This window comes from Anopheles coustani, chromosome 3, assembly GCF_943734705.1.
Source record: "Anopheles coustani chromosome 3, idAnoCousDA_361_x.2, whole genome shotgun sequence".
Lineage (NCBI taxonomy): Eukaryota > Metazoa > Arthropoda > Insecta > Diptera > Culicidae > Anopheles > Anopheles coustani.
In genome coordinates, this window is record NC_071288.1 from 51,333,465 (window position 1) to 51,360,549 (window position 27,085).

General features: G+C 42.4%; 1 protein-coding gene across 1 annotated transcript; it reads left to right on the forward strand.

Annotated features, from left to right (window-relative positions):
• The first annotated feature begins 24,508 nt into the window (after positions 1-24,508).
• On the forward strand, positions 24,509-26,788 carry LOC131272448 (apolipoprotein D-like). The gene is made up of 4 exons (XM_058274178.1): positions 24,509-24,814; positions 24,882-25,125; positions 25,556-25,642; positions 25,704-26,788. Exons 1-4 carry the CDS (start codon positions 24,689-24,691, stop codon positions 26,072-26,074), a joined length of 828 nt encoding a protein of 275 aa, XP_058130161.1. The 5' UTR covers positions 24,509-24,688; the 3' UTR covers positions 26,075-26,788.
• The last annotated feature ends 297 nt before the right edge of the window (positions 26,789-27,085 follow it).

Consider the following 27,085-nt stretch of genomic DNA (forward strand, 5'->3'; position numbering starts at 1 on the left):
CGTTGAAGGGTAAGAAAAAACATCCATTACATTGAACGGAAGTGCAAAAAAGGTATTAAGCAAACGTGACGTAACATAGAGATGATGGTAAAGGTAAGCGATCCAAAATGTTTACAATGTTAGTTCGACATGCCCGTATTTTTAATAATTTGTTGAATTGTTGATGAATTTATCGTTTTGTTTGAAACATTAGAGCGATGTAATGTTTTTTTAAAAATATTTCGTTCAAATTATGTTGGTGGAATAAACTTAAACACTTGGAAATTGAAGTATGGTGTTAGTTTGAGGATTTTAAACTTTTTATTTTGCATATGAAAGTGAAAACTTATGAACCAATAACAAAGAAGTTTCAGATTGGTTTGCTATTTCGGAGTGTAAACAATGTTCCGAACTGTAAAAGGAAAAGGAAAGGAAAGTTTAAATAATTAAATGTCAAAAGCATTTTCATTAGTCTTGGTGGTACTGCTTTTTTTAATTGAAAGGCATAAAAAAAAAATCCCACAAAATGGGAGTAATGCAAAAGCCGGCAATAAAAACCAATTGTTGATTACCTTTCTTGGAGCAAAAGGGTTGACCAATGAAAAACACACACCAATTAGATTGTAAATTAATAAAACTCTTGCTACTAATTATTCAGCGGGCGTCAAACTTTTTTATAAACTCAATTTAATTTGTTTTTTATTCCATTTTTTCCACATTCGACTACGTTTCATCGATGAATAGCGCTTCGATTTTATTGCCCTCGAAAGCCCATTGATCGAAGTTTCGCAGAGTTTGGCCAAGCTGGAGGAAAGTTGCTTTCGCTCCGGGAATGGCACCGGAAAACGGTACACTCGGACCGAATCGGTTCCGGAACCGTGAGGCGAACAAAAGGATCTCTCCGGTTTCGTCTCGGATCGGGTGGCGCAATTAACAACCACGATGCGATTGCACCATTGTGTCGATGTGTCTCTCCGTGCCGCTATTTCCACTGATTTTCCACCCGGAACATCCTGGAATAAGAACGAAAAAATCGGAGAGTTGAAATTCGGCGCGCAAAGAAACGGCGCATTCGGTGGCTGTAAAAATGTTTCAAACCATAAAATAATACCACCATCAAATGTCACCGCTGCCGCAGCATTGATCTTCGATGTCGTGAGGTTAGCGGAAGGCGCAAGGAAGGAAACAATCTCCCATCGAAGCGGGAATACAGTCGTCAAAAAGTGGTCGTATAAATTATGATTCGTTCAATGCCTGTCGTCGTTGGACGTCTGATATGCCATCGCCGTCCCGGTGTCCTTGTTCGCCGGAACCATAACTTACTGCCCGTTTTGATGCCAGTTCCATTTTTATCCAACGGTTCGTTGGTTTGCGGGGATTTTTCAGCTCACCCCAAAGTGATTCATCGACGAGCTCAGCCCGGGAGAACAAAAACTAAATCAGCTAAGATCGCGCCGAGATTGTGGGAAAAAATGGGAATGGAAAGACGTAAAAAGACACTGCGAATATTTGACACGAATATTGACGGCGGTTTTTAAATTTATGGTCCGTACGATGGGTAGTAAAATGTCCTTTCCGTTTGGCGATCCATCTTCAAATCGCGCTCAAGACGTAATAAACGCGATTCTCGTGAGCTGCAACTAAACGAAGTGTCGGCTTGCAGACAGTTTGACGTAAATACCGGTAAATTGACTCGCAGTCGAAACCATCTGCAATCGTCAGGTTTTCGCTTAAAGGGAAGTAAACCTCAACCCCAACAGGGGCTCAGCACTTTGGTGGCGTTTGCGATAAATGACTCAATTTGGGGAATTGCAGTCTGGCGAACGCTTCACCATTACCGCACACAAGACGCATATGTTCCACCGGATCACAGGGGCCTTGGAATAACGCAACTCCTGCCTTTCGAAAAGTAGCACGAAATTTATTGACAAGATACAAACATACATCCATCCTCGCGCCATTCCTCTCGGGCGCAGTGACACCCAAAGGTCCAACGCACATATAAACACACATTAGTGAAAGTGTAAGCACTGGCGAAAAGTGCAATAAATAAGGCAGGCAAATTTGATTACGCATCTTACGGCCCGCGCAACCGAACCTCACCGAGTCCCATGTGTGAAAGGCGATTGGATTCTTTTTGCTGACGACGCCCTAGGTAAGGATGCAAAAGGACATGGTGACGATTGACTTTTGGGTTTGGGTAGGTTGTCCCTTGTTTCCACCCAGCCGGACACGGGGTTCACGAAAAAGGCTGGAGTGCACAGGAACGGAAAAAAGGACATTATTATTTATTTTTATGGGCTGGCGAAAAGATTTATCGGTTCAATTTTGCTAATAGATTTTCTATTATTAGTTACTGTACTGTACCGTGTTTTCCGCCGCGGTGGTGGATGTTGGCCGGTGGATTTTGTGAAACGGTGACGATTGCTGACGGTGAAGATGCTCCTGGAAGTGTATCGACGAAAGGAAAGCGAAGGGCCGACCGCAGAGGGTTTTCTCCTCCTTCAGCTCAACCACCGGAGAGGGGCACGCTCGGTCACAGCTTTCCACCGGGAGGAAGACGCACTGGGAAAAGTTGCTGATTGCCGTTGTTTTATTGTCCTTCGGGGCACGGGGATGTCTTTATCTTAATGGATTCGGAAGATGTACTTGCCGTGTTGTGTTTGATTCGATCGAATGATTTGTTGTGCCCCGAAGCGCAACCTTTTCCTTCGTTTCGATACACCAGGGGAAAGTGTGTCGCCGAAAAATGGGCGGAAAATGTGAAACTTCGTGTGACAATATTGGCAACAATTGTGCTGCCGTTTTTTTTTTTCACTCGCCCGATATAATCCCATCCCCTTCATGAGCAGATCATGACGGGATGCTCGTTCGAACGGATTCGACACTTATACGAGCCCCGTTGTGCTTGCTCACCTACTGTGTGACCTAGTTTCGCCATATTTGCCCGGTGCTCCTTTTAAGCCTGCAATTATCGAGTGGACAAAAACGCAACAGGATCGGAATCCCCTGACCAACCCTGAACAGGGACGGGTGGTGGAATTTTTCCCTTCCGAACATGGTTCTACTTTCGCCACGGTTGGTTGTAGCAACAAAGCAAAACAACTAGCAACCTAGACAGGGAGCAACTCTTTTTTTTCCTATCTCCCGGGAGGGGTTGACATGAAAAGGAGCTAGAGTTAGAAAGAAAAAAAAACCGATACAACCGAACTCCCTTACGCAACCCGGTCCGGTTAATCCTTTTTTCCGTTTCGCTGACTTTGGTGTTGTTTCTTCCACCAAACGCCGCCAAATGAGGACAACAATAATAGAGAAATAAACAATGTAATACCCTGTTTATTTGGGCCCGTTTCTTTGGTGCCAGCCTTTCTTTTCTTCGGCTTTGGTGCTGACGCGAACAAAAGGTTTGCAGTGGGCTGGATATTTCCAAACAACCCCCGGGGTGGAAAAGAAAGTACAAAGAATTTTTTAGCTTAAAATGAATTAAAGCTGCCACGCAGAATAAACAATAATTACACGACCAACTGCAGTGGATGCAGCGAAAAATAAATTACTAGACGAGGTACATTTTCAAAATACCTTTTTTTTTCCTGATTTAATTTGTATGCCATGACTACTGAAACATATTCTTTGACTTCAAATAAAAAGTGCTTCTTTTAAAGTTTATCCTTTTACATAACCGTTCATTTTAAGGAATTTGCCTTAAAAGAATAGATGAAAGAAATAAATATATTTACAAGTATTGTATTGGTTTCTACAAAATACATACGGCTTCTAAGAAATACATACGGTTTCTATAAAATCAACAATTTTATAACCGATTACCTTAAGTAGTTTTATGTTTTTTATTTCAAACTACCTTTGCTGATTATGTTAGTGTATCATAAATGATTAATGATTTGAAAACAATTTGTCTTATAATTGAAGAAGCATATACAATTTCATCATGTATATTTTAGAAAATGATAACACAAAACAACCTCATTTTAACAATGTTTAAAAAAGCAGAACAAACAAGCAACAATAAAAAAAATATTCAAGGATTTATTTTACTGCATGATATTGTTTTTTCAAACCAATTTAATCTTGCCATTTACTAATGGAATTCGATGGTATTCAAAATTATTCAACAAAAAAGCTATCTATTCAAGCTACATGTTCAAACACTTGCAAAAACTATTCAATTGATTAGAACCTCGTTTGTTTGTGAAAATTCATACTCTCCCATCGGATGCAGTAAACTTTGCAAACTATTTCCACCAGAAGGTTGGCGTGACAGCGAGAAAGTAACGCACCAACCATCTGCCACTGGCATAATCGTAATCAAATTGAAAATATCGCTCGATTGGAGGATATCGCCATTCCGTGCTATGCCAACCAACTCGCCGATCGTTCGCACCCTTTCTGGGCCTTCTTGCCCGAGCGAAGGAAAACCGCTTTCCAATCCCATGCGCCAAGCGCGTACCTAATAATAATGATAAGTTATTTGTTCCTCAGTGCAAACAAAACCAAGATAGCGCCCCGCGATCGGGGTGAAACCAACGGGAAACATAATTTAAATCCAATGGAAAGGGTGTGGTGCGTCCAAAATTTCATCCACTTCATCCCGCAAGGACGACGGGCGCATTTGGCCCCCGTGAAAAGCGCGGAAATCGATCCGCGAGAATATTGATAGGCAAATATTTGCTATTCATCGGATTTATTTGATTTGATTTTCGTGTACTCTCTCGAGGCCGCCCTCCGGTTCCCCGTTTCGGCTCCCGGTTCTAACGAGTCCCGGGCGCTGGGTTGGCCACCGTGACCGAAGAAGAGGAAGCTGTGTACCGTGTCGTCAGTCAAGCATCAGATATGAATGCATTAAGTAGCAAATCACTCGTGCCGAACCATCGCTGGAACATTGCTTACATGCCGTCGCATACTTGCGCGTCCTTCCTGGGTGGATGGAAAATTTCAATTTGTGACTCCTTCCGTTCTTCCTCCCATCCCGCAACATGGATGCCATGGTTCCAGAATAGCTCCCGGTGAAGTGCTTATCCGTTGTCCATTAGGACGCGACCGCGTGCGTGGGACGTTTTGCAATCCGTGCGTCAAAATAATCATCAATCGTTGCGCCAACTGTCACCAACCGCCCGCCACCCATCGGCCATTGGGAAATTACAGTCAATTACCTCTTTCAAGAAATCGCAATCATCTCGCGTTCATGGGACGCTTCGTTTCGGAAGGTTCACATTTCGCAAGTTCATTTTTTATCTCTCTTCACGGAAGGCACCGGGAAAAGCAGTCGTTTCCCTACAAAGGAGTAAAAAACATCACCGTCCCCTGACAAAGGCTACCGGGTTCAAGAACGAACGATACGGGGTTGGGCACGAGTGGTGTACGCAAAGGTGCAAAGGATAGCATCTCAGAAACCATTATCACGTCACAGCACGCACGGGGGCAAGTGCTTATGACACAAATCGCGTGTGAAAAATGATGCAATTTAATGCAGACGCGTGAATTTCGCGAACACACGACTCTCGTTCCTGCAAGGATTTTTTTTCTGTCAAACATCCGCCAGCAATAGAAAACGAAAAGATTTTTCAGCAACGATTTGCGTTTACAATTGAGTTTGTCAGTGACTTTTTTCCAAGTTCTTCCATCGCATTGCAACTCTTAGTTCAGCATGATTACACTTTCTCTGGGGTGGGAAGGAATACGACAAAAAGTCATTTATATTCATCTTCTATTGTAACGAGTGTACTTTCCTGGTGTAAGTGGGTTGGGTGCGAGATTGTTAAAAAAAATAGTTTATAGGAAAGTATGCGACTCCTGATGACAAATGATTGCAGGAAATTTGAGCTAAAATGTCATAAGAACACGATTTTCAAACAAGTTTTTTATATGGGCGTTAACTTTTTTTTGAAAATGAAAAGAAATATTTTTGGTTAATTTATGTTCTATATAGGAGACATTTTCGTTATATTTGATCAATTTTCGAGAAAATTTTAATATTATAAAATAATTCACTAGTATTTTGAAAAGGGTTTTTAAGTCTTTATTTCAGCATGTTGGTTTTATGTGCGAGATATCTTTAAAATATTGTTGTATTGCATACAAAGTCATTTTATTTTTTTCTATATTTCAAATCATTTAAATGATCTTTTCTTTGTGGAACCCTGTTTCATTATCCACTCCGGTGGAAATTCCAAACAGGATTACCACAACTCAATAGAACGAAAGCTCGTACACTTGTACAATGAAGAATGCTTCAAGATTCCTGCACAGAAAACCGGAGGTAATAAATTTTTCCTTCTTCCGACGTCCACCGCGAGCGCAACTCGTAATGCAGGAAAATGCTAGCACCAAATGTAATTTACGAATCAAAAAGATGCCCAAAAAGATCCACGCAGATCTGACATCACGTCGTCGCGGAGGCTCTTTGATTTGAAAAAAAAATCATTTTTTGTGTATACTTCCTTACCTTTGGACTAGCCATCGTTTTCCGCGGATCGCGGGGAAATTCATCCTGTGGTACCGGCACGGAACGCGACCGTCTTACCGCGGAGATATTTGAGCGGGGTTATTTTTTTTCTTTCTGCTTTCAATTGAAAGACATTGTACAGCGTGGAAATGCGGGGAAAACGGGATCTACTTTCACCCTTAATCGCGCATCAAACGATTATAAAGAACTCAACAATCCAGTTTTCAATAACCTTTTTCTTCCTGCGCGCTCGGTATTACCAGGCAGAAGAAATGATTGTAGGTTAGTAGGAAAGTAGATGCGGCTTAGAGCGGGAAAAAACACTCGTGAGCCCTTGGGCTAGCACTAAGGGCATCGGAAAGATGCTACAAGGTGTGTCGAGGCGGCGTAATACTGTAAAAGGAACGGACGAACAAAAGAACGCTGAAATCCTTTTTCTTGCCCGAAACAAAGCCGGTGGGGTGCGCGAAGTTTCATGCAAGGCAGGACGCGATTCTTCGCTAGCTATGGAAAACTTATGCTCGTATGCCCTAAATGTGGTCCGGGGCGGAATGTGACCCCGTAATGGCGGTACACGAAACTCCCTGTCGGTGCACAAATTTGCATACAAACCGGTAGCAAGGTTCAGCACGTAAACTGGGCGGGCAGTTGGGTGTAGCTAGATTAGATTTTTAATTATTACTCTCGGCCAAACCTTGAACCCATTGACTGTTCTTTCCCCGGTTTATTCTTCACATACAAAACCAGTTCTCTTTTGAAAAAAATGCAAGCGCATTGCGAACCAATTCTCCGATCGAAGGTTTCGATGCATCAGCGAGGTGCAATTTTGGTTCCTTCTAGTTTCAACAAAACCTCAAATCTAGCTTATATTCCTGTCCGTTCCGAGGAGCGGAAAGGGGAAACAAAAAAAACCAATGCAAAAACATAATCGATTTCCTCTGTAATCCTCTTTAGCCGACGGATTTTCCCCTAGTAGTGCGTCATTTGCCGTTTGTTTATATATTTTTGATTCACTTTAAATTGCAACGTTCAGGACGCGCTGAAGTCTTTGAATTTCTTCTGTGCTGGAGGCAATCGTAAAGTTCTGTTGCTTTAAAAAAAACGGTAAATAAAACCATCAAATTACACAAACGGCACCCGATTCCACCGGAAAGCGAGGGATTAGTTTGCGAAATTGAATTGCAATCCGCTTGATTTCGCACAGTAGAAGACCGCTGTACCATCAAACGTTTCGCGATAAGACGGCTCTGCTGATTGTTCACTTTGACGTAAGCTAAATTAGCAAAGGCGATGTTATTTGAGATTTTCAATTTAACGCCGCCACTTTTGATCAACTGTTGGTCGTTTCGTTTATGTTTGTGCTGGGTGAAAAGGAGTGTGTTATTTTAAAATATATAATCTGCAAGTTTAGTTTTTTTATATAGTAAAATGTTGAAAACATTATCGCATTTTTTTAATGTCGAATATCAATTTTACTATTGACTACAATGACAATGATTCAACGATCTTTGCGTAATGGAATGTGGATTTAAAACGAGTTGAGAAGATAAAATGCACAGTTCTTGTTTTCCTGAAATCCTTGTTTTTTCAAATACTTATCAGAAAATTTTCCTCATGCTTACTGTTGGCAATATGTGTATGGCATTGTTAAAACAAGCTTATATTTTTGATTGTCTTGTGGTCAAACATAATTTTAAAACGATTGCTTTTCAAATTTTAACGTTTGATGTATTTGAATAAATTACGTTTTTTTATTTTTTTAAACCCATAACCGGTTTTACGGTGATTTTGTTACTTTGGACGCATAAGAAAGTTGAATCTAAATTCTTAACAAGATAAATTCCTATTTTGATTATCTCTTAAGTTCTTTTTGGTTAAAAATTGCCAAAATGAATTGATTCGATTACCATTCGGAAGCAAATGTCCCAAATCCCACCGGATACCATCGCGCACGCTGTCGGTTACTAGTTATCTTTCCCCATCGAGAGTGTGTTTTACAATTTTCTTCCGCTTCGTACGCGCAATTTTGCCAACCGCACGGTTCACGGAACGCATGCCATGTGAGAACGGTAACAGCAGGAGCTGTCATCAGTGGAAAGCATGTACTCAGTAAATAATAAATTTACTTATTTACGGTTCTTCCAAGCAGCGGCCCAAAGATAACCAAGCATCGAGCGGAGATCCATGCTAAGACTGTGATTTTTCGCAAGTCCTTCCCGCCATCCTTTCGCTTCCGGCCGCGTCGTCCTGCAACCCCTGCATTGTTTGCAGTTTCTACCTCATTTCACTTCAATATCACTCGCACTCGGTTGCTTTGGAGGAACTTTTGCTTGGTGGCCCGTTTTGGGCAGCCAGAGGGGCCCGAAAAGAGAATGAAAAGATACAAGAATGGAACCAGGATTACATCTCCCACTGTGTGACATATTACGACGTACTTACGCCGCCGAGATGCCGCGGCCCAGCAGGACCAGCGGGCTTGTGATGCCGTCGTGAGTTGGGAGCCCGCGACACCGACATATGCTGATGCCATTTAGCCGACGTACCCTCGGATACCATTGGGGAAATTCCGGTCGAAGCAGAGCGCGTTTTTTTTTTGGTTCGGTGATGGGAAGGATTATGTTGCACAACAACGCAGACGCAACGGGAGCGGGACAAAGGATGCGGCGTGCTGTGTGTGCTCTCATCATCGGCATCGGTGCCATGATCATCATCATCACCATCACCGTCGTCTGTTCCGATGGGAATAGCGGAAGTAAACGAGGTGTTGATTGAAATTTTAAACTTTCCATTTCGAACTTTCCAAACCCCCACCCCCTGCATCGGACGCGCAAGGTTCTCCAATCCGGCCATTGTTAAGGAAGAGATGAAAAATAACACTCACTTCCTTGAAATTTCTTCCGCCTCGTGGATCATCTTCAGCCGTGGATTGTGCAAACTTCACTGGAAGGGGAAGAAATGGAAAACGAATGGATTGAACGTCATCGTCGAAGGGTGTAAATTGACACATTCACCACAGGTCGCAAGGTGGTGACAGGTTGCCAAATCTCGCGTAATGATTCTATCAAACCGGGCCTTTAGCAACCCTTCGCCGATTTCGTTTTTGGCATATTCGGAGAAAGGTTGGCAGCGCGCTGAACTTTCACTGGCTTGGTGTCAATTTTTCTCCCTAGATAAAAACGGGTTTCAAATCTTTACCGGTGTTAAAAGTGAACTTATCCCAGAAAATCCCTTCTTCCACAACCCTATCGGGACGCTCGACAGAAGTTCGTTTGACGCACTCGATTCCGTGGAAATCCCATCTATCGTTACCGTGTCACCGAAGCCATTCGGTGATTTATGATATCTCCTTCCTAACCGTACAAGACATAAAATTTAAATAACTCCATCAACACTATCTCCACGCGTAGTCAGGGGCGAAATTTCCTGTACCGATACCAGAAATTTCAGCAAAACAAGCGAAATCGTAAAGATTGCGTAACACATTTCGCGACGATTAACTGCGCCTAATAGCGCATAATATTGCCTAATTCCGGAAGTCCTCCCCATTGACAGGGGACGAAGTGCTACAAAACAACACAAAAGTGAGAGCACGAAAGTCCTCCCAAAGAAATCCCTGTGCTCAAGCTCGCGCGAAGATTAATTTCTTTCCGGCTTGTTTTTACAAACTCCTCGAGCCGTGGCCGTAAACACGCCATGCCTTATGCCCCTGAACGGCCCGTCGTGTAAGTGAAATCTGCGGCAAAGTTCCGGCAATAACATTAAAAATAAAAGTAAATTTATTGGTAATAAAAACACAAGCCCAGCGATTAGGGAAAGGGCAACTCAGGACCGGAAGGGGACGTGCAACGGGTCGGGACGAGCCATACTTGAGCAAGTAAATCTGTTTTTGATTTACAATACGTTGACACTCGCGTTCGTCCAAGCCGGGAAGGGGGAGAGGCAAGGGGACATGCTAGTCCTTCCGGCATCCGATCTTAAGTGCTTGATTGAGGAGAAGAAAGTTGTCCGACATTCCGGCGAGTGGTAGGGAAAACCGGTAGTTGGGTATTCTCGTAGGCCAGAAAAGATATCTTTTGCCATGGCATATCTTCGACGGCCTGTTCTTGAAAAGCCTGTAACACAAACACCACAATGCCAACGGTGGCTCCCAATGAGCTGGGAATGTTCGAATGTCCCCACATTGTCCCCATTTGATTGATAATTATGACAGCAATAAAATTAAACGATCACGGTATGGTTTCCGGCCTGCGATGGTTTGGGCCATTTTGTTTTCCCCGCACCTTTTCTCCACCTTCTAATCACCTTCTTATCACACCCACCCTTCCGTCTCAAGTTGTCTCAAACGCCATGGAGGGACGAAAAAAGACCTGCAGTTTTCTCATGTCCATTTCCCTTTTCCACGTCGCCTCAAAACTGTCAACGCCAGCGTAGGCGCCTGCTCCATGCTAATCTCCGGTGGAGTGACCACGTGCGGGAATGTTTTCACATTTCACCGGACCGTGAGCCATTCATTTCCACTCTTTCTCTCTCCCAGAACCAGCAACGAAAATAAATGCCCGTGTTTACCCGCAGGCTAGTTTCCGAAATGGACGGAAACCAAGCAGACGACGGAAAGTTCTCTGTAAAAAAAAACCGTCACACGCCTCACGTCTCCGGAAGAAGAATCTTCACCCCATCAGCGTTGAATATTTATTTTTTGCTGACCAGTTTGTTGCACACGGATTGTTTTAGTTTCGGTCGTCGCCGGGGGTAAAAAAAACACGTTTTCCACGCCCGGACCTCGGATTTGAAGTGGAAAACTGGTCAGGACACGTGATTTCCCCCTCCCCCTACCCTCCAACGTCCTGTCGGCAGGGCCCGGTAATGAAGTGCCATTGTTATGGCGGTGGCCACGGCGTTCCGGCGGCTGCCTTTTCCCAACGTTTAGGATTAATCAGTTGCGCTATTGTTTTAATTTCTTCCATTGTGTCTCAGTAGGCGGAAGGTTGTTGCTTGCGTTTTAGTTTTTTTTTCTTATCCAGAAATCTATTCTGGCCACACAAATAGCTGAAGAGGGGTTTCTCTTCCGTGTGAGTATGTGTGTTTCCACATTAGAGTGTATTTCATGTTGTCCACATCGCATTTTAATGGATAAAAAAGAACAAATGAGGCACAAAAAACGCATTGAACAAATAGGAATGGCCCGGCCGCCTAACTAACAATGATTCCCTATCTCCTGCACACCACCACTACCGCGGGCCGTAACCCTCCCTTCACATCCCATAATCCAATAAATCTTCCTCCGCAAATTATTAGCTTTTGCCATCATTATCAAAACCTCCACTCACGCGAGAAGCGGAAAATCCCGCTCGTCTGATCACAAATTGCCCTCTGGGAGTGTGGGAGCGAGCGGAAGACAGCGTCTCCCTTAAATACCTTTATTATCCATCCATCCCCCAGCGGAGTTCCTACCGGATCCGACCGTAAGAAGTCTTCCCGAAATTAGCTTCCCTATCGCAGCGCGAGCACCAGGCACTTCACCGGTAAGGACGAACCTCTCCACCACGAGTGTGTGTGTGAATATTTGCGTGGATGTTGGCCATCGGTGGGTGGAGGATGCAGAATCCTACCACAAAACGGCGCGTACGTGGTGCGCCCCCGAGCTTCGAGTGATGATCCCGTCGGAATGATAATGTATTATTATAATTTTTATGGTCGTTCCCATGTTGCTCCGGTGAAGATGTTCGTTCCTGTGGGTAAATATTTGACATCACCTACGTTTCCACGTCTCCTGGAAGTTCCTTCCCCCGCGACGCGAAGCTCCAAGAAAAAGCGACTCGTTGTTCAGCTCACAAGGAATAAGCGAAACGCTAATATTTGTATTTTTACTACCGTTCTGCTCGCGTTTTCGAGAGGAAGAGAAAGTAAGTGGAACCCGAAATGCTCTTCCTTACTTCCGTCCTTTTTTATTTCAAGGATCCTTCCGAGCTCAGATTTCACCAACCAGTCGTTCCAACGGGAAATGATGAAATGATGATGAACCGTAGTGCACGTTAATCATGCTTATTACGTACACATCAACCTTCAGAAAGAGGACACTTGTTGTGCTTCAAAAAATAACACCTCCCTGTAATGATGCGTAGAACAAAACGAGAAAAAAGCGGACATGGAAACATGTGTCGGTAAGACGATCTTTTAATTTGACCCACCTTTGGCCGGTGGCGATGAAGATGTTGGTGAACTTTTATCCCCGTCTCGAAGCAATAAAGTAATTCGCTTTTTCACACTTTTGCCGTCCAAAAAACCGAGGAGTATCAAGCGGAGTCTCTGTCATAATGAGGCTCCGACAAGTCTTTGGTGAACGTTTGAAGTAACGCGTAGGAAATGACGTGCACATGCCCTCGGGGTACTGGTTCCGACTCGGCCATTGCGGCCTCGGGAAGAACCCAAAGCCAAGGATTCGATTTGTGACGTGGCTTAATCGCATTAAACGAACGCATACCGAACCCCCGTACCATGCGATCAGGAGGGAACTCATCTAATCGTTCAAGCGTGAGCAGTATTTCGTAATTAATTTTCCTCGGATTAGTGTGTGCTTCATGCGAGATGGGCCGGAAATCGAGCCGGATGGAGAGGTACAGAACGTGCGCGCACTGTGACAGGTTATGGATATGGAAACTATGACGCACGCCGTTAACGCACCGTTTGACGCCGGTGGCGAAGTAATGAGACATCCGTTTTCTCCGTGCGAGGACACTCCGGTGTTCCGGCCCGGAACAGCCGTCGAAAGGCCGAAAGTTTGACGTTTGCTGCCGGAGTCACTGTCAAAGTCAATCAGTGCGTAATCATCTCCAGAACAGAACCTGCCAACGAGACTCGGTTGCCGGATTAAGGAATATGTGGAGGAAATATGCGCGCATGATCGATTTTAATTAGAGCAATTCGTGAAACGCCGCAGGGGCGAGGCAATGTCTAGGGAGAAGAGGAGGACTGTGGCTAGATTGCTGATAATGGCAAACGATACCGAGTGGTGATAGTTATCGTAATGAGCATAGCCGTTTCATTAGGGCTTATGGGGCGGTCGTTTGGCAAAGGTTTGACATGGAAGTGGATAAGCCGAACTTGTGCGAGCAATCACAACGGAAGCCACAAAAAGATCCCATTTTATTATCGTTTATCACCCTCTAGAACCAATAGTTAGTACGGCATTTGAGTATTTTTAGTTTTTCTCTTTGCCATTTAGCTTTTCTAAGTCAATTGAAATCATATTAGTGTGAAACTATGCTAATTCTTTTAAAATTCAAATGGAGAAAGTATGCACACAAATACTATATACTGCGTAAAAATGTCACAAAACAAACTTCGACTCCTGGCAACAAAAATGAATTTAAAATATGTTTTAACTTTAAAACAATCTAAACAATCTTGTATCAAATATACGACGAAAAATGCAGATAAATTAGTAAAATCACTTTTATGACTATAGGGGAAAAATTGGATCCTCTCATTCTATAGCCTTTTTTCATTGTTAGCATAGAAATAAATAAATAGTTGATCTACCATCCTTTAAGCATCCTCTCATATTTGTAAACAGTTTAAGAAGCATAAAGCCTCTTGAAGTAAATAACATCTTTCATAATCTGCCATTAGCGCTTTTCTTTACTACGCTCGAGATTGAAACCATTCCCGCAAACTCTCAAAATTTATTTCAACATAAAGACAAACTGTTGGCGAAACAAAAACCGAAAACGATAGAATCAGCAGAAAATGTTAATTCAAAATTTATCACCCACCCCAAACCGACCGCTTCCCTTTCGTCGACTTTGACGGTGAAAGCATCGGTGTTTGGAAAAATGGCTTCAACCGAAACACGACGAAGGTCCGAATCGTGCCAACTCATCAGCAGCAGATTTTCCGCACCCGTGATTCTGGCGGATGAATCAGATTAATTTGAAAAGTAAAAAAGAAGGAATGAGTGTCATCATAAAGAGAAAGCAGCGGATGGCTGCAGTGAAGGAGTTAATTCCTTGTGTCTTTTTGTATTCAGCGATGAGTTTTATTATAAGATTTTTTTTTTATTTCTTCCGATCCCTTCTTGCCTCTCTAAAGCTTTGTCACTTTCGTGCAATCTCTTTTGAGTTGTGCATTTGTCATTGAATTTGTCTCACTGTGAAAAAAGAAACACAAGCCGTTGACTGCATTCCACCTTTCCTTCGGAGCGTTGTTGGCCATTGAAAGTCCTTTTCTCGAGACACTCGGGGAAGACTAAGACCGTAAAATACTGTCGTTTCACTTTAATTTCAATTTCATTTGTAATCCTTCCCAAATCAGTCAAACTGAAGGGCAAGTAAAAAATGTCGGTCTCATTGTTGATAATTATTTTCGTTTTTTTTTCTAATGCATTCGCCACCGGATGACGGCGGGACATCGCGTGGCCAACACGTTGCCAACGTTCGTCATCTTAGGCAACACCACCTAAACTATGTACCAGGTTGGCCTAGCGTACGGATGAAAGGAGGGAAAATTCTTTGAAAATAAAAAGAAAATGTCAATCGTAATGAAAAAAGGGAAAAGTGGCACTTAAGTGCACTTGCCGCTGCTCATCGGCGCTAGTAGCGGATCTTAATTTTTTTGTTGAGACGAAAAGAATCCAATCATTCCACTTTGGGGTAACTTTCGCAGCGAAACCTTTAACTTTATTTTTCAAACACTGCTACTGCTCGGATTGGAGTGTCGTTAAAATGAGTCCTTTCGCAAGGCTACGAAAAGCGTTCGTTGATTAGATTTTTATTAAACGGTTCCCATTCATTGCCAACACCCGCGCATCCCCGGGACAGGATCGTCCTTTTGCCCGCCAGCGACGTATCTTTCGCGAGGAATGAACCCAAACTCGAATCGTCGACAAACCGGTCGTGGGTGGAAGATAAATCAGAAAAATTTAACGCTTCACCGCCTGCGAACGTACACACCAGGAGCTGCCGGGAATGCTTTCCCTTGCTCATTAATCATGACCACTGACGGTGGCGTACTATACTGCTATCGAACTGACGCCGTGGAAAAAGAACGGTCAGACTGCAATTTTTCACATCGTTTATATTCATTCGCTTGTAATTAAGTGCACGATTGGCACACCGGTGTGGCTCATCCGATCACGGTGTTTAATACGATCTATCGATCTTCATTGCGGTAGGTGAAATGTGACGGAGTAATGAGATAAAAATGGGGAAGCGAAATTTATTTCATCACCCAAGGGAACGAATGTTGGAATCGAAATCTTTATACCCTTTACCGAAAACCAAGCGCATTGACACTTTGATGGACGAGGCTTAGCGAAATGGCAAATTTTCTGCAAATTTCAATCGGTGGAAGAAGTTCTTGAAAAATATGTTCTTGAGACATAATCAACTATATTTCCGCCGTGTTTAACCTTTGAAACACAACATGTCAGTATTTTCTTCCACCAGTATTAAATGTATGGTCTCAATTCTTTTTCTTTCTGTATTTTTGAGAAGTACTAATTCGTTGTTATAGATGTTAAACAAATAAAAAAAGAGTTTCGCTAATCGTATCACTACTAATTCAAAATCCTTGCAATGGTCCGCCTTGGTCCAATGACAGGCTTCGAAGGCTTAAAAGTTCCAAAGCACGTTGGACGAGAAAATGTAGCAAGGCCCGATCGGAGACCAATAAACGTGCCCTGGCTCGAGCTACGCTGATCTACAGGCGGTACAATTCCATGCGGCACAGCCAGTACGTTAGTGGCTTACAACGAAAATTTCGTCGAAATCCTAAAGGCTTCTGGAGTTATGTCAATCGCAAACGACGCTGCCGTACTATACCTCGAACAATGCAGTATGGGAACCGATCTGCGTGCTCAACAAAGGAGATATGTGAGCTATTTGCTGATAAGTTTAGCTCCGTGTATGCCAGTGATTCCGCCTTCTATGTAGACGATGAAGCGGTACTATCTCACTTAGCGCATTCAGCTGTGGACCTGTCCAGCATGAACATCCCCATCAGTGAAGAAATCGTTGCTAAGGCTATACGTCGTTTAAATTTTTCACATGTTCCTGGACCGGATGGTATCCCTTCTTCTGTGATTATCAACTGTGCGAGCGCTATCATTGCTCCTGTGTCGTCGCTCTTGAACCTGTCGCTTAGCTCAAGCCAGTTTCCCAGCGCATGGAAATATTCGTGGATGACACCCATTTTCAAAAAGGGTAACATTGGTCAGGTCGAAAACTACCGTGGGATAACGTCTTTGTGTGTGCTCGCTAAAGTCTTCGAACTAATCATACACGAGGCACTGATGAATGCGTGTAAAAGTATTATCTCACCTCTTCAGCATGGCTTTCTTCCGAAGAGGTCAGTGTCGACGAATTTGGTTGAATTCGTTGATAAGTGTATTGCGGCTTTTGGGCAAGGAAACCAGGTTGATGCAGTGTACTCGGATTTCAAGTCAGCGTTCGATCGGGTTAATCACCAAGTGTTACTGTCTAAACTGCGTCATTTAGGGATTGCCAATGACTTTATTTCTTGGCTAGCGTCATATTTGTGCAATCGAGTGTATAGGGTAAAGATAGGGGGGGTTATGTCACGTTCCTTTATTGCGGACTCTGGAGTGCCCCAAGGCAGCAATTTGGGTCCTTTGCTTTTTGTTTTATTCGTTAACGACCTGCCGCGATATCTTCAGTGGGATTCTGTGCTGATGTATGCTGACGACGTAAAAATTTTCAACGAAGTGCAAATCCCTAGCGACACTGACCGCCTTCAATCTGTGATACATAAACTGACTCATTGGTGCCATATCAATAAGCTACAACTTTGTGTGGATAAATGTTATGTGATTAGTTTCCATCGTCGTAAAAATCCGTACACTCAGACTTATATGCTCGATGGTCAAGAGATTAACAGGTGTACTACTGTACGTGACCTTGGTGCCATACTTGACGCTAGTTTGACATTTCGTGAGCACTATGAGCATATTATTAGTAAGGCTAACAAATCGTTAGGTTTTGTTTTAAGGAACTCTACGGAAATCTATGACCCTGTGTGCCTTAAATCTTTATATGCGGCGCTGGTACGATCAATACTAGAATTTAATGTTGTTTTGTGGGCTCCCTACTACGACGTTTGGAACCAGAGGATAGAGTCCATTCAACGTAAATTTATTCGCGTCGCCTTACGTAGGCTTCCTTGGTGGACTAGCGGCCCTCTGCCTGATTACCCGACTCGTTGCTTGCTTCTCGGTCTGCAGCCCCTTGAACATAGGAGAGGTGTGGCTCAAGCCATGTTTATGTTCAAATTGCTGACTGGTGAAATAGATGCACCATATATTTTGAGTCAATGTCCTGTTCGTGTTCCTGTGTATTCCACGCGTAATAATGAGTTCCTATATGTGAATCCAACTACAACGAGGTACGCTGAAAATGCTCCGATACTCGCAATGTGTCGTTCTGTGAATAAGTTTAGCAATATAATAGACTTTAACCGAACCTCTGTTACTGTTAAGGAATCACTTGTTCAATGTTGGCGTAGTAATTAGTTATAAATGTTAAGTGAAGATTGTTTTGTATACTGTATTAAAACTGATGATTCATTGGGGTAATTCACCTGTTGAATCTTGAATAAAGAACCTAATAATAATAATAATAATAATAATTGTACAACATATGATCTCACTACTTGTTGCTCACCACAATATGCATCTTAAGTTATTAAAAATTACATCTTTAGAAGCGCAAACTTTCTTCAATCGTTTTTTTTCTAATAGTGTGACTTCATTTTGATTTTCCATTTAGTGTCTCGTAAAACCTGAAGCTTTTTCAATGGTATCAACGGACTAACATAACATTACGGTACAATCATAATCAAAAGCGATTCGTCGAAACAATTCCATGTATTTTACCCTCACATGTTCATCGTAAGAACAAAAATAGGTTTTATAAACGGCTATATGGTTGGCGTAATCAATTTAAAACACATCTAGCTGTTAATCGATCGAATGCAAAAATGTTGACTTTTTTCAATATTATATTTTTGTTCAATTTTGCTCTTTTCGAGGATATAGAATGAATATTAACAGGCGATATGCTCGTTTAAGATCTCTATAAATTTTCATAGTAAAATATTTAGGCCAGTTGCAACATTATATTCAATATCTCCAAATCTAGCTTAATTATGTAAAGCTCTAGCTTAATTATATCTAGCTAAATTGTAATAAAGGATTTAGAGTATCCTTTCAATATAAATAGGATTTTTAGAATTTTTGCTCATTTTATTATGAAAACTGTACAATTATCAAAAACTTGTTTTGCAACTTAAATTAATTTAATACATTAGTTCATGCTATACTGCTATACACCTTTCACTTTAATTTTTTCTGCATTTTTCATACATTATTAAACTGCACTCCGATAACTATCCACATGCTTCTTTTGAAAGCATGTACATGAAAGAAGCAAACAAATCTTTTCATAGCTGAAGTACGATTTTTAATCATCAGAAGATTGCAATGCACTCAAATTTTTACTAAATATGTATTGCACCGTTTCTAAAAGTTGTAATGAACCGTACAATATGTTTGATCTTTAAAAAGTATTTCGAAAGAAATATACGTCCATTGATAGCACATACCATAACATGCGCGAGTAGCACATCAAAACATTTTTGGCAAAAATAGATCCACTTGCTTCTGAACAAAAGCATTTATATTTCTCTATCGTTGCCATTACTAACGACTATCCGAACCTCAGTTTGATTTCCCAACTTCCAGGCATTTTTGAAGGGGGTTTGGTGCGAAAAACATCCCTCCACCGTGTGAGCGGTAGCCCTTTGGCGGAAATCACAGCGACTGGTCGCCGGGTTTACGCAACGCGGGTGTGTCGTCCATTAAATTGGCGTGTGCACATTTCCGCATCGGTGACCGTTTGTACGTATCCGTGTTTTGGAAATATGTTTCCCATTCTTTACCATCGGAGCCTAACGGGGAAGAGAGTTTAAAATCACGATCCCGCTACAAACGAGCCTTGACGTTGTGCTATTCAATAGACTTTCGATTGTGAAAAGAATTCAAACACGCTAGTCTTTATTTATTTCATATTTCTTCTACAACCTATGGCTTTTACGCTTCATTGAATGGTTCAGTTGAAAGTGAGCATCCAGTATTTGTTGTTTGACCAATTCTACTGATTTCAACCAGAATTTTGGAGATTTTCGATCCATGTATTTTTATTTTATTCTTTCCGAAATGAACATTTCCAACGTTTTGAGCCTCATTTTTCCTATAAGTCTTCGTTTGATCTTTCGCTTGAAGAGCGCCATCATACATGATACGGCCATCGAAGCATGGCGATAGAAGGTAGATTATTAATACAGCATCCCTCCCTCCCCACACATTAGATTTTTCTTTGATCTTTCATCCCATTTATCGTCTTTCGGACCGACTGCAAAGGGCACGGCCGCGGACGGCGCCATCCCCTCTGTTGGCCCGGCTGACTTAATTAGGTTGAATATTTGATATCCTGTTGACTTTTGGCGATTTTGCCTAATAAACACACAACGAAATGGAACACTAACGCAAGAGGAAAACAAAACTTAATCCCTCCCGTTTCGTCGGGATAAAAGCGGCGAGAAAAGTGTCCCACCATTTTATTGCCCACTTTCACCGCAGCCGCTCAAACCGAAGAAAAGTCTTGCCGGTGAGTTATTTTGTCAATAATCGTAAAATTCAATCACCCACTTGATCGCTCCGGCGCTAAAGACCGCACTACCTTCGAACGGGCAAAGGAAATGGCCGGTGAGTGACAGTCCGAGGGTAAGGAAGTAAGGAACCCTCAAATCCCTATCGAATGCGGCAACCAAAATCGTGCGGCTCAAACCATTGCTTTCCCGCTATGCAAAAACACTACATGAAACTGACATTACGAGGGCCGTTAAAGATGATTTAAATCGGAACGCGTACCGCGGTGGAGTAAAAAGAAATCAGAAATCCGTACCCGATAAGCGGCAAACTGTCAGCGAAGTCATAGCCGATCTGGCCCCTCGACATTGGCCCGGGCACAACCAAGCCATTGCTTTGAATGTCTCCTTTCCGGTTCAAGGGTCGGGGTAAAGCCACAAGTGGACAGATTTGCGAGCATATGTGTGTTTATCTTATCTCTTTTTTCTGGGGAATTGATGGTTAGCGGTGGCATGGCAAGAGCCGTAAGGATGTAACGACTAACATGGTCGGAAAGGATGATGTGAGTACACTCCCGGTAACGTCTGGCCGTTCTAAGCCGTTCCGACGTTCCGGCGGGAAAAGCCAGCATGAATGTTCCATTGCACGAGGAATACTATCGATCGATCCTCTTCCAACTGCGATTGAAAGAGCGAATTCTAGGAATTATTTTCCTCTTTGTCGACCGAACAGAAGAAGCCAACAATTGATGGAAGCGTTTTGGACACTACAGAATACTCGGATCCGATACTTTCTCCAGATCATTAACTGTCAGTCCATCAGCGGGCAGCTTCAATGGAGCGTAAGAATCCCCAAACCGATGCCTTTCGGACGGAAACGTTTAATTGCCAACCGACCGACCGCCAATGACTACTCAATGGGAAAAAGGATAGTCCTCAACTACCGCTTGCTCCTCATCTTCATGGCAAATCATCTATCAATCGTCGGCCCCCCTGAAGAACCGGCACTTCTTGTCCTAAGGACCTTCTCACACGCCATTGGCGCCCAACAGGAAAAACCAATGAGATCATTTTTATCTTCATTCGCGTGGAATTGAACTGTCAAAACATGTAGCATTTTTCACGCTTCATCGGGCCGGTCGGTGGCTTGGGCACGTGTGGGCTCGTAGGAAAACTGTTTGTGCTGAACGATGGCACTGGAACGTTGGAACGAGATCGCGACAGGATACGCGAACGGAGGGGCATCAATTTCGAATTGCCATGTATGGAAACCATTACGCTATTTTATTTCATCCCATGATGGCCGTGATTGGCAGCAGCGAGGTTGAAAGGACACTCAAGGACACGCACGGGATACAAACAAACACATGGAAAGCTTAGAATGGTCGGTGGCACGAGGGAAACGGAGGAAAAATGAGAATCAAAACGGTTATGACTTATGAAACGTTTGAAACTGCGTTACGCATCACATACGATGTTCCATACAAGAAAAAAGAAGGAAATGGATACGAGTTTTTCTTCACCCGTGTGTAGGTTACATTACACTTTCCCCCACCGTTGTCTCAGGACACACCCGGGTTATAAGAGAGTCACTCGAGAGAGAGAGAGAGAGAGACCGGTATGGAACTTGTCTCGGTGGTAAATCAATTTAAACGAGGGGTTTACTGACATTTATCATAGAAAATTGGTTTTGTGCTCGTTACAAGAAGAGGCTTTTTTCATCCTAGAACAACAACTTCATGGGAGGAGGAGAACAAGTAGTAAAGAAAACGGCGTGCACTGTAAACTGTTGAAACATAAAATGTTGTCAAAACATAAGCAAAACTAATTGGAACACCCGGAAACATAAAAGCCTACCCGGTTCATCCGATTGTGCGGGATTGATAAGAGTACTTTACACTGTAATTAAATAGGAAATTAATGACCATCATTACGATGCGCTGTTTTAGAATGGGTTCACATAAGAGCCAGAAAAGTAAAAACAAAACCAACCCTACACTGACCCCCGACATAATGTGGACACTTATCTGGATAATCTCGAGTGAAATGCTTGTGAAGGAAAATGGAAAAAAATGCTAACACTCAACTGTCGTCGGTGAGGAGCATCCTAACTAGCCACAGTTGGCCATAAGAAATTAGGGCTCTTTGGGTTCTGTTCGGAGGACACTATCGTCACTACATTATCGGTGTAAACACACGATCCATACCATTCAGGAACCTTTGAAACGTAACCCTCCGCTTCGAATAAAAAATGGCATGAGAAAGGTTGCGCCGAGAAATGTGTTTACATAGCACTTTACTTTCTTTTTTACTTCTTGCGTAAAAATACCCCGAACTCTGGATTCCGGGTGTCATTGATCGACGAACCGGTGTACGGAAGATGGCTGAATTTATCTAATTTTAGCAAACGCTCTAAAATCCAGTAAAATATGAGCAAATTATTGTGCGTCTGCAGCGGACGCCATCGGTTTCCGTTTCGAAAGCAATTTGTTCTGTTATCCTGGGGAACCATCTCAGTGGACTTCAGGGAAGACGGGGACGTTCAAGTCTGGTAGACCACTTGCCCGATGCCAGACGCCAAAACTGGTCAAACAAACTGGGAATAAAAATGAAAGTAAAAGATTGAAAAAGGCGCACCGCACTGAGAGGACACTCGGGTGACGCTGGAAAAAAGGGGGAAAACCAAACATTTCCCGCTCGAAATTACCGGAGGCGGGGAGGTGAAATTGGAAAATGATACTGGGACTTTTTCCCTTCTTTTACTCCCCCTGTTCTGGTGACTTTCATCGAAACATACTGCCACTATTGACGACCGTCATAATGTAACCGAGAACGTCCACAACGATGATGATGATGATGATGATTGAATTGATAAGAGCCCATTATGCGCATCGCACGGAGGGCCATGTAACAGACGCTCTCGCACCAATTATGCTGCCATGTTGATACAGTTAATAAATTGGCTGCGTACTGCTGTGGTTGGGTACATTTTTTGGGATGGATAAAATATTTTCAAGTGGCCACCGGCGTCCAGGCTGAAGCGGAAGATGTTTATGAAAACCAAACCAAATACTCACCGGAGCACGCGGGCTCGTGTTTGCAAACCGAAGGGTCTGCAATTGATGGATTTTAAGCATATCGTACGATAACGTTTTTTACAAACTGTTTGTGACGTTAAGTCAACGAAGGGTTTTGAATCTAATTTCTTCTAGGCATTTGTTAGTACCTAAATGTGTGGTAAATTTTCATTTTCACTACTTCAAGCAACAATATCCGCATTTTTGAGGACTGATTTACTCAATACGCCTTTCAAACACAAAATTCCGACATCGTTTATCTCATGAATAGGTTTAGGGTCTTCAAAGACGGGTGAGATGTTTTGCAGTCTTATAAATCCTCAGGTTGGGGTCCATAGTGTTAAATCTTTGATCTTACTACCAAAATTCAAAAATTTTCAGTATCAATAATTAAGTACAAATTAAAGTGTGACAAGAAAGTTAGCCATCAACCACAGAATTGATTTAATTGTAATATAAGCATAAATGCCAGTAGGGCGCATATCTAGACCGTTATAGACCACCAAGCCGAACAATCTTCCATAGAGTGTGTGTATTGTTAGTGATTTGCAAAAAATTGATTGTGAATGCAACATGTTCTGGTTAGGTTCATCAGAACATCTGGCATCCTTAATGTGTATGTGTGTGAGTTGGTTATTGATAACGAAGTTACTGTGGGAGAAACCCACGGATAAAACTAGGCCACCGGAAGGCCACTTCAACAAGCGTCTGCAAACAAACTGTTGTTGTTTCTAGTGGGTTTGCATTGAGGAACATTGAAGAAAAAATCACCGAAATTGTCGGGAACAAGAAACAAACATGCTTATTGAAAGCCAGGATTACCAAATTAGTATCAGGTCAAACTCAACGTTAGCGCTATAGTTAGCTTAAACCATTTTTTTAAAACTCTACTGAACAGGGTTTATCTTCGTCCAATCCAAAAGCGACAATTCTCATGTTCCTGCTTCTAGGAGCAGATATGAACCCTCGGAAGCGAAAGAGAAAAATAACAGGAAGATAATAGAAGTAAGAGTTACACTTCTACGTAAATTTCGTGTTCAGCTCTCAATAGTTCAACAGCTCTCCGGACGAATAGGATCAAATCCTTTCGCTGGGTTGTAACGCAAATCCAACAGACTTCACTAGACCAGACGAAACGGGATCATCAACGGGAACGATCGTCATCGAGAAGCTAATGACGGTCCCGCAAACGCAGTTCGTTTGCGCACAAAAGCTAGAACCAGAATAGAACACATACTACCTCGCTGTACTTTATCTTCGTGCGTTTACTACTTCGAGCCGCACGAGCTATTCGGCAGCTGCAAACACAGTGCAGTTTGACATTCATATCAGTTAGCCGCCAAAGGTCCAGTAAACAACTCTTTCCTAAGATTGTACGGTTTCGGGGTGTTAGTTTTACAGCCATTGCTGAGCAAACGCTTAATCATAAACGAGACGTTGTCAAAAAAATATTTCATCGGCATTATTTTAACCATCAATTGCATAAAAACTAAAGATTTGGTGGACATAGAAAATGTGTTCGTTTCCGAAATGTTTGCTGCTGATGGTTTGCTGGTGGTGTGCTGCAGGTTCGGGCTTTTGTGTCATCTTTACGAAAACGTGCATGACAATGAACCCATACCATTTCAATGAAGCAAAGGTGAGAACTTTCACGTGCATCTACTGGTTGCTAACCCAGTTTGACCTAAAATTTCCTTTATCCGCAGTTTGCCGGAATGTGGTACGAAGCTAGCCGGTTGTACGATCCATCCGATCCCGAGCAGGAGGATTGCGTGGTGATGAACTACCGAGCCGCGGAGAACGGAAGCTTTCATATTCTGAAGTCGTACCAAATCACTGAACATGGAACACCGGTCTATGTTGGTGGTAACGCAGAACCGGAAGAGCTTAAATCCAAAAAAGTTCCCAAGTTCTCCGAACGGTTCAACACGAGCAAAAGCGATGAGCCGGGTAAGTATAAGGAAAAAGGTGTGTGGATTCCAATCCAATCGAGACCCTCCCTTGTACGAGACGACTGACTATTCACGTACTGGAAGGGAAAAATGCTGATAAACCCATACGGGTAGGCACGACCGAAGACGGTCGTTACGCCAAGAAGAAGAAGATTAAAAAGTTGAAAACTTGAACATTCCCTTGAACATTCTGCAAAACTATCATATGTTTTAACATGGTCCAATATCATACTCCATTTATTGTTTCTCTCATTTTGAATCTCTTATTATTGATTATTAACATTATTGCATTATTCAAGGAACGCTCTTCTCAGCGGCATCGCTATGATCATGCCTTAGCAGATTTTTTTTATTTTTGTCCTAAATAGGTGTCAAAGTTAATCTTTAAAATGAAAATGATATTAAGATGTTCGAAACTATCGTTCCAGAAAGCCTTATGGAAATTCTCGGCGTAGATTATGACAACTACGCTATCTTGTATTACTGCAAATCGATCAATTCCACGCTCTACTCAGGTACTACATGGCAAGCAATTATGTCAATCGGTTACATCAATTATCATTTTATCTATTTTAGAAACGGCTCGTGTGCTCTCTAGACGCACAACTCTGGAAAAAAATGACGAGAACGTTATCAATGCGTTCCTAAAACACATCTTTCAGCGTACCGAGCACAAGTGGCGTACCACGCAACAGGATGCGGATTTTTGCAAACCGTCGGTGATCACAACACTCTCGGTGGAAGAGGTGACGGCCATCACGACACTCTCGATGGAAGAGGTGACGCACATCACGATATCGTCGCTGGAAGACAAGGCTAACACCAGTTCTTATGCTATATGTCATCAAGCTGTTTTTCATGTGATCGCTATACTTTTGCTTATGCTACATGGCATAAATGCGCATACATCAGCTGTAATTTCGAACCATTCCTTTTGTTCGCGTTGAAATTCGATGTATTTCGCAAAATGTCAAGATCAGACGAAAATATTTAACAACCAATCTTCTAGGCAATGAAATTCTTTCCTTAATCTTGCTTGCGTGTGAAGACGCTCGGCAACATTGCATTGAATGATCGCACAATTGCAATGAAGATCGAGAAAAATAAAACGGAAATCGGGCACGTCCTTCCACTTTATATCTGTGATCGGAATGAATCTGTGATCGGCAGAAGGTTGCCTTTGGTCGACGATGATGGGTGCAGACTGAAGAGTGCTAGCTTCCGGATTCCTTTATGTGGGTCATGCACTTGGTTTAATGGTTTAACACTCCACATACCGGCAAAAGTGCCTTCCAAATGTTACCGATTGTAGCCATTTCGATAGCACTTTACTAACTATTTCCGATGTTACCATAAAATGTTTGCTTTCTTTAGCTTTATTGTTGCAACTATCCATTCTTAGTTTCAAGACGCAACTCCAAACATTATAAGAAGAAAACTGATGTGAAATAAAAAAAAGTGATTTCCTTAAACGTCCTAAGTGGCGTTTTTAAACTTTCACTATTTTTATTCCGATCTGCGGGTACAAGAAAAAGGGTTTTTATCTTCGTGCGCCCTTTGTTTTATACAGGCCGAAAGTACGTCGGCCTCCACCCTTGACTTAACCCGAAATTGGATGCTAGCACGAAGACTACTTGGGATATTTACAAAAGTTATGAAAAACTAAGAAAAACTTGAAAATATATTAAATGTAAACTTTGACTATAATAAACCCTTATTTTATTTTTTTTTAGGAACAATATGGGATACATTCAAAAATAAATCAACGGTATACTTTTTTATTACTACATTACATCTTAATCTAACGTTTTTTCGACACGTTGCTAATCATTCAAGTCGGGTGTGTGGTCTTTATTGACGACGTGTAATTTTTTGTCGACCATTACCATTTGATGAGATTCATTCATTTCCTTCAACATTATTGATTGACCAACAGAAAGCAACATTATTGATTGACC

Excerpts from the sequence above, each read along its gene's own strand:
- LOC131272448 (XM_058274178.1), top strand. The coding sequence starts at position 24,689 with ATGTGTTCGTTTCCGAAATGTTTGCTGCTGATGGTTTGCTGGTGGTGT. Across the intron at positions 24,815-24,881 it reads ACCATTTCAATGAAGCAAAG|TTTGCCGGAATGTGGTACGA; the intron begins GTGAGAACTTTC and ends CTTTATCCGCAG. Across the intron at positions 25,126-25,555 it reads GAGCAAAAGCGATGAGCCGG|AAAGCCTTATGGAAATTCTC; the intron begins GTAAGTATAAGG and ends CTATCGTTCCAG.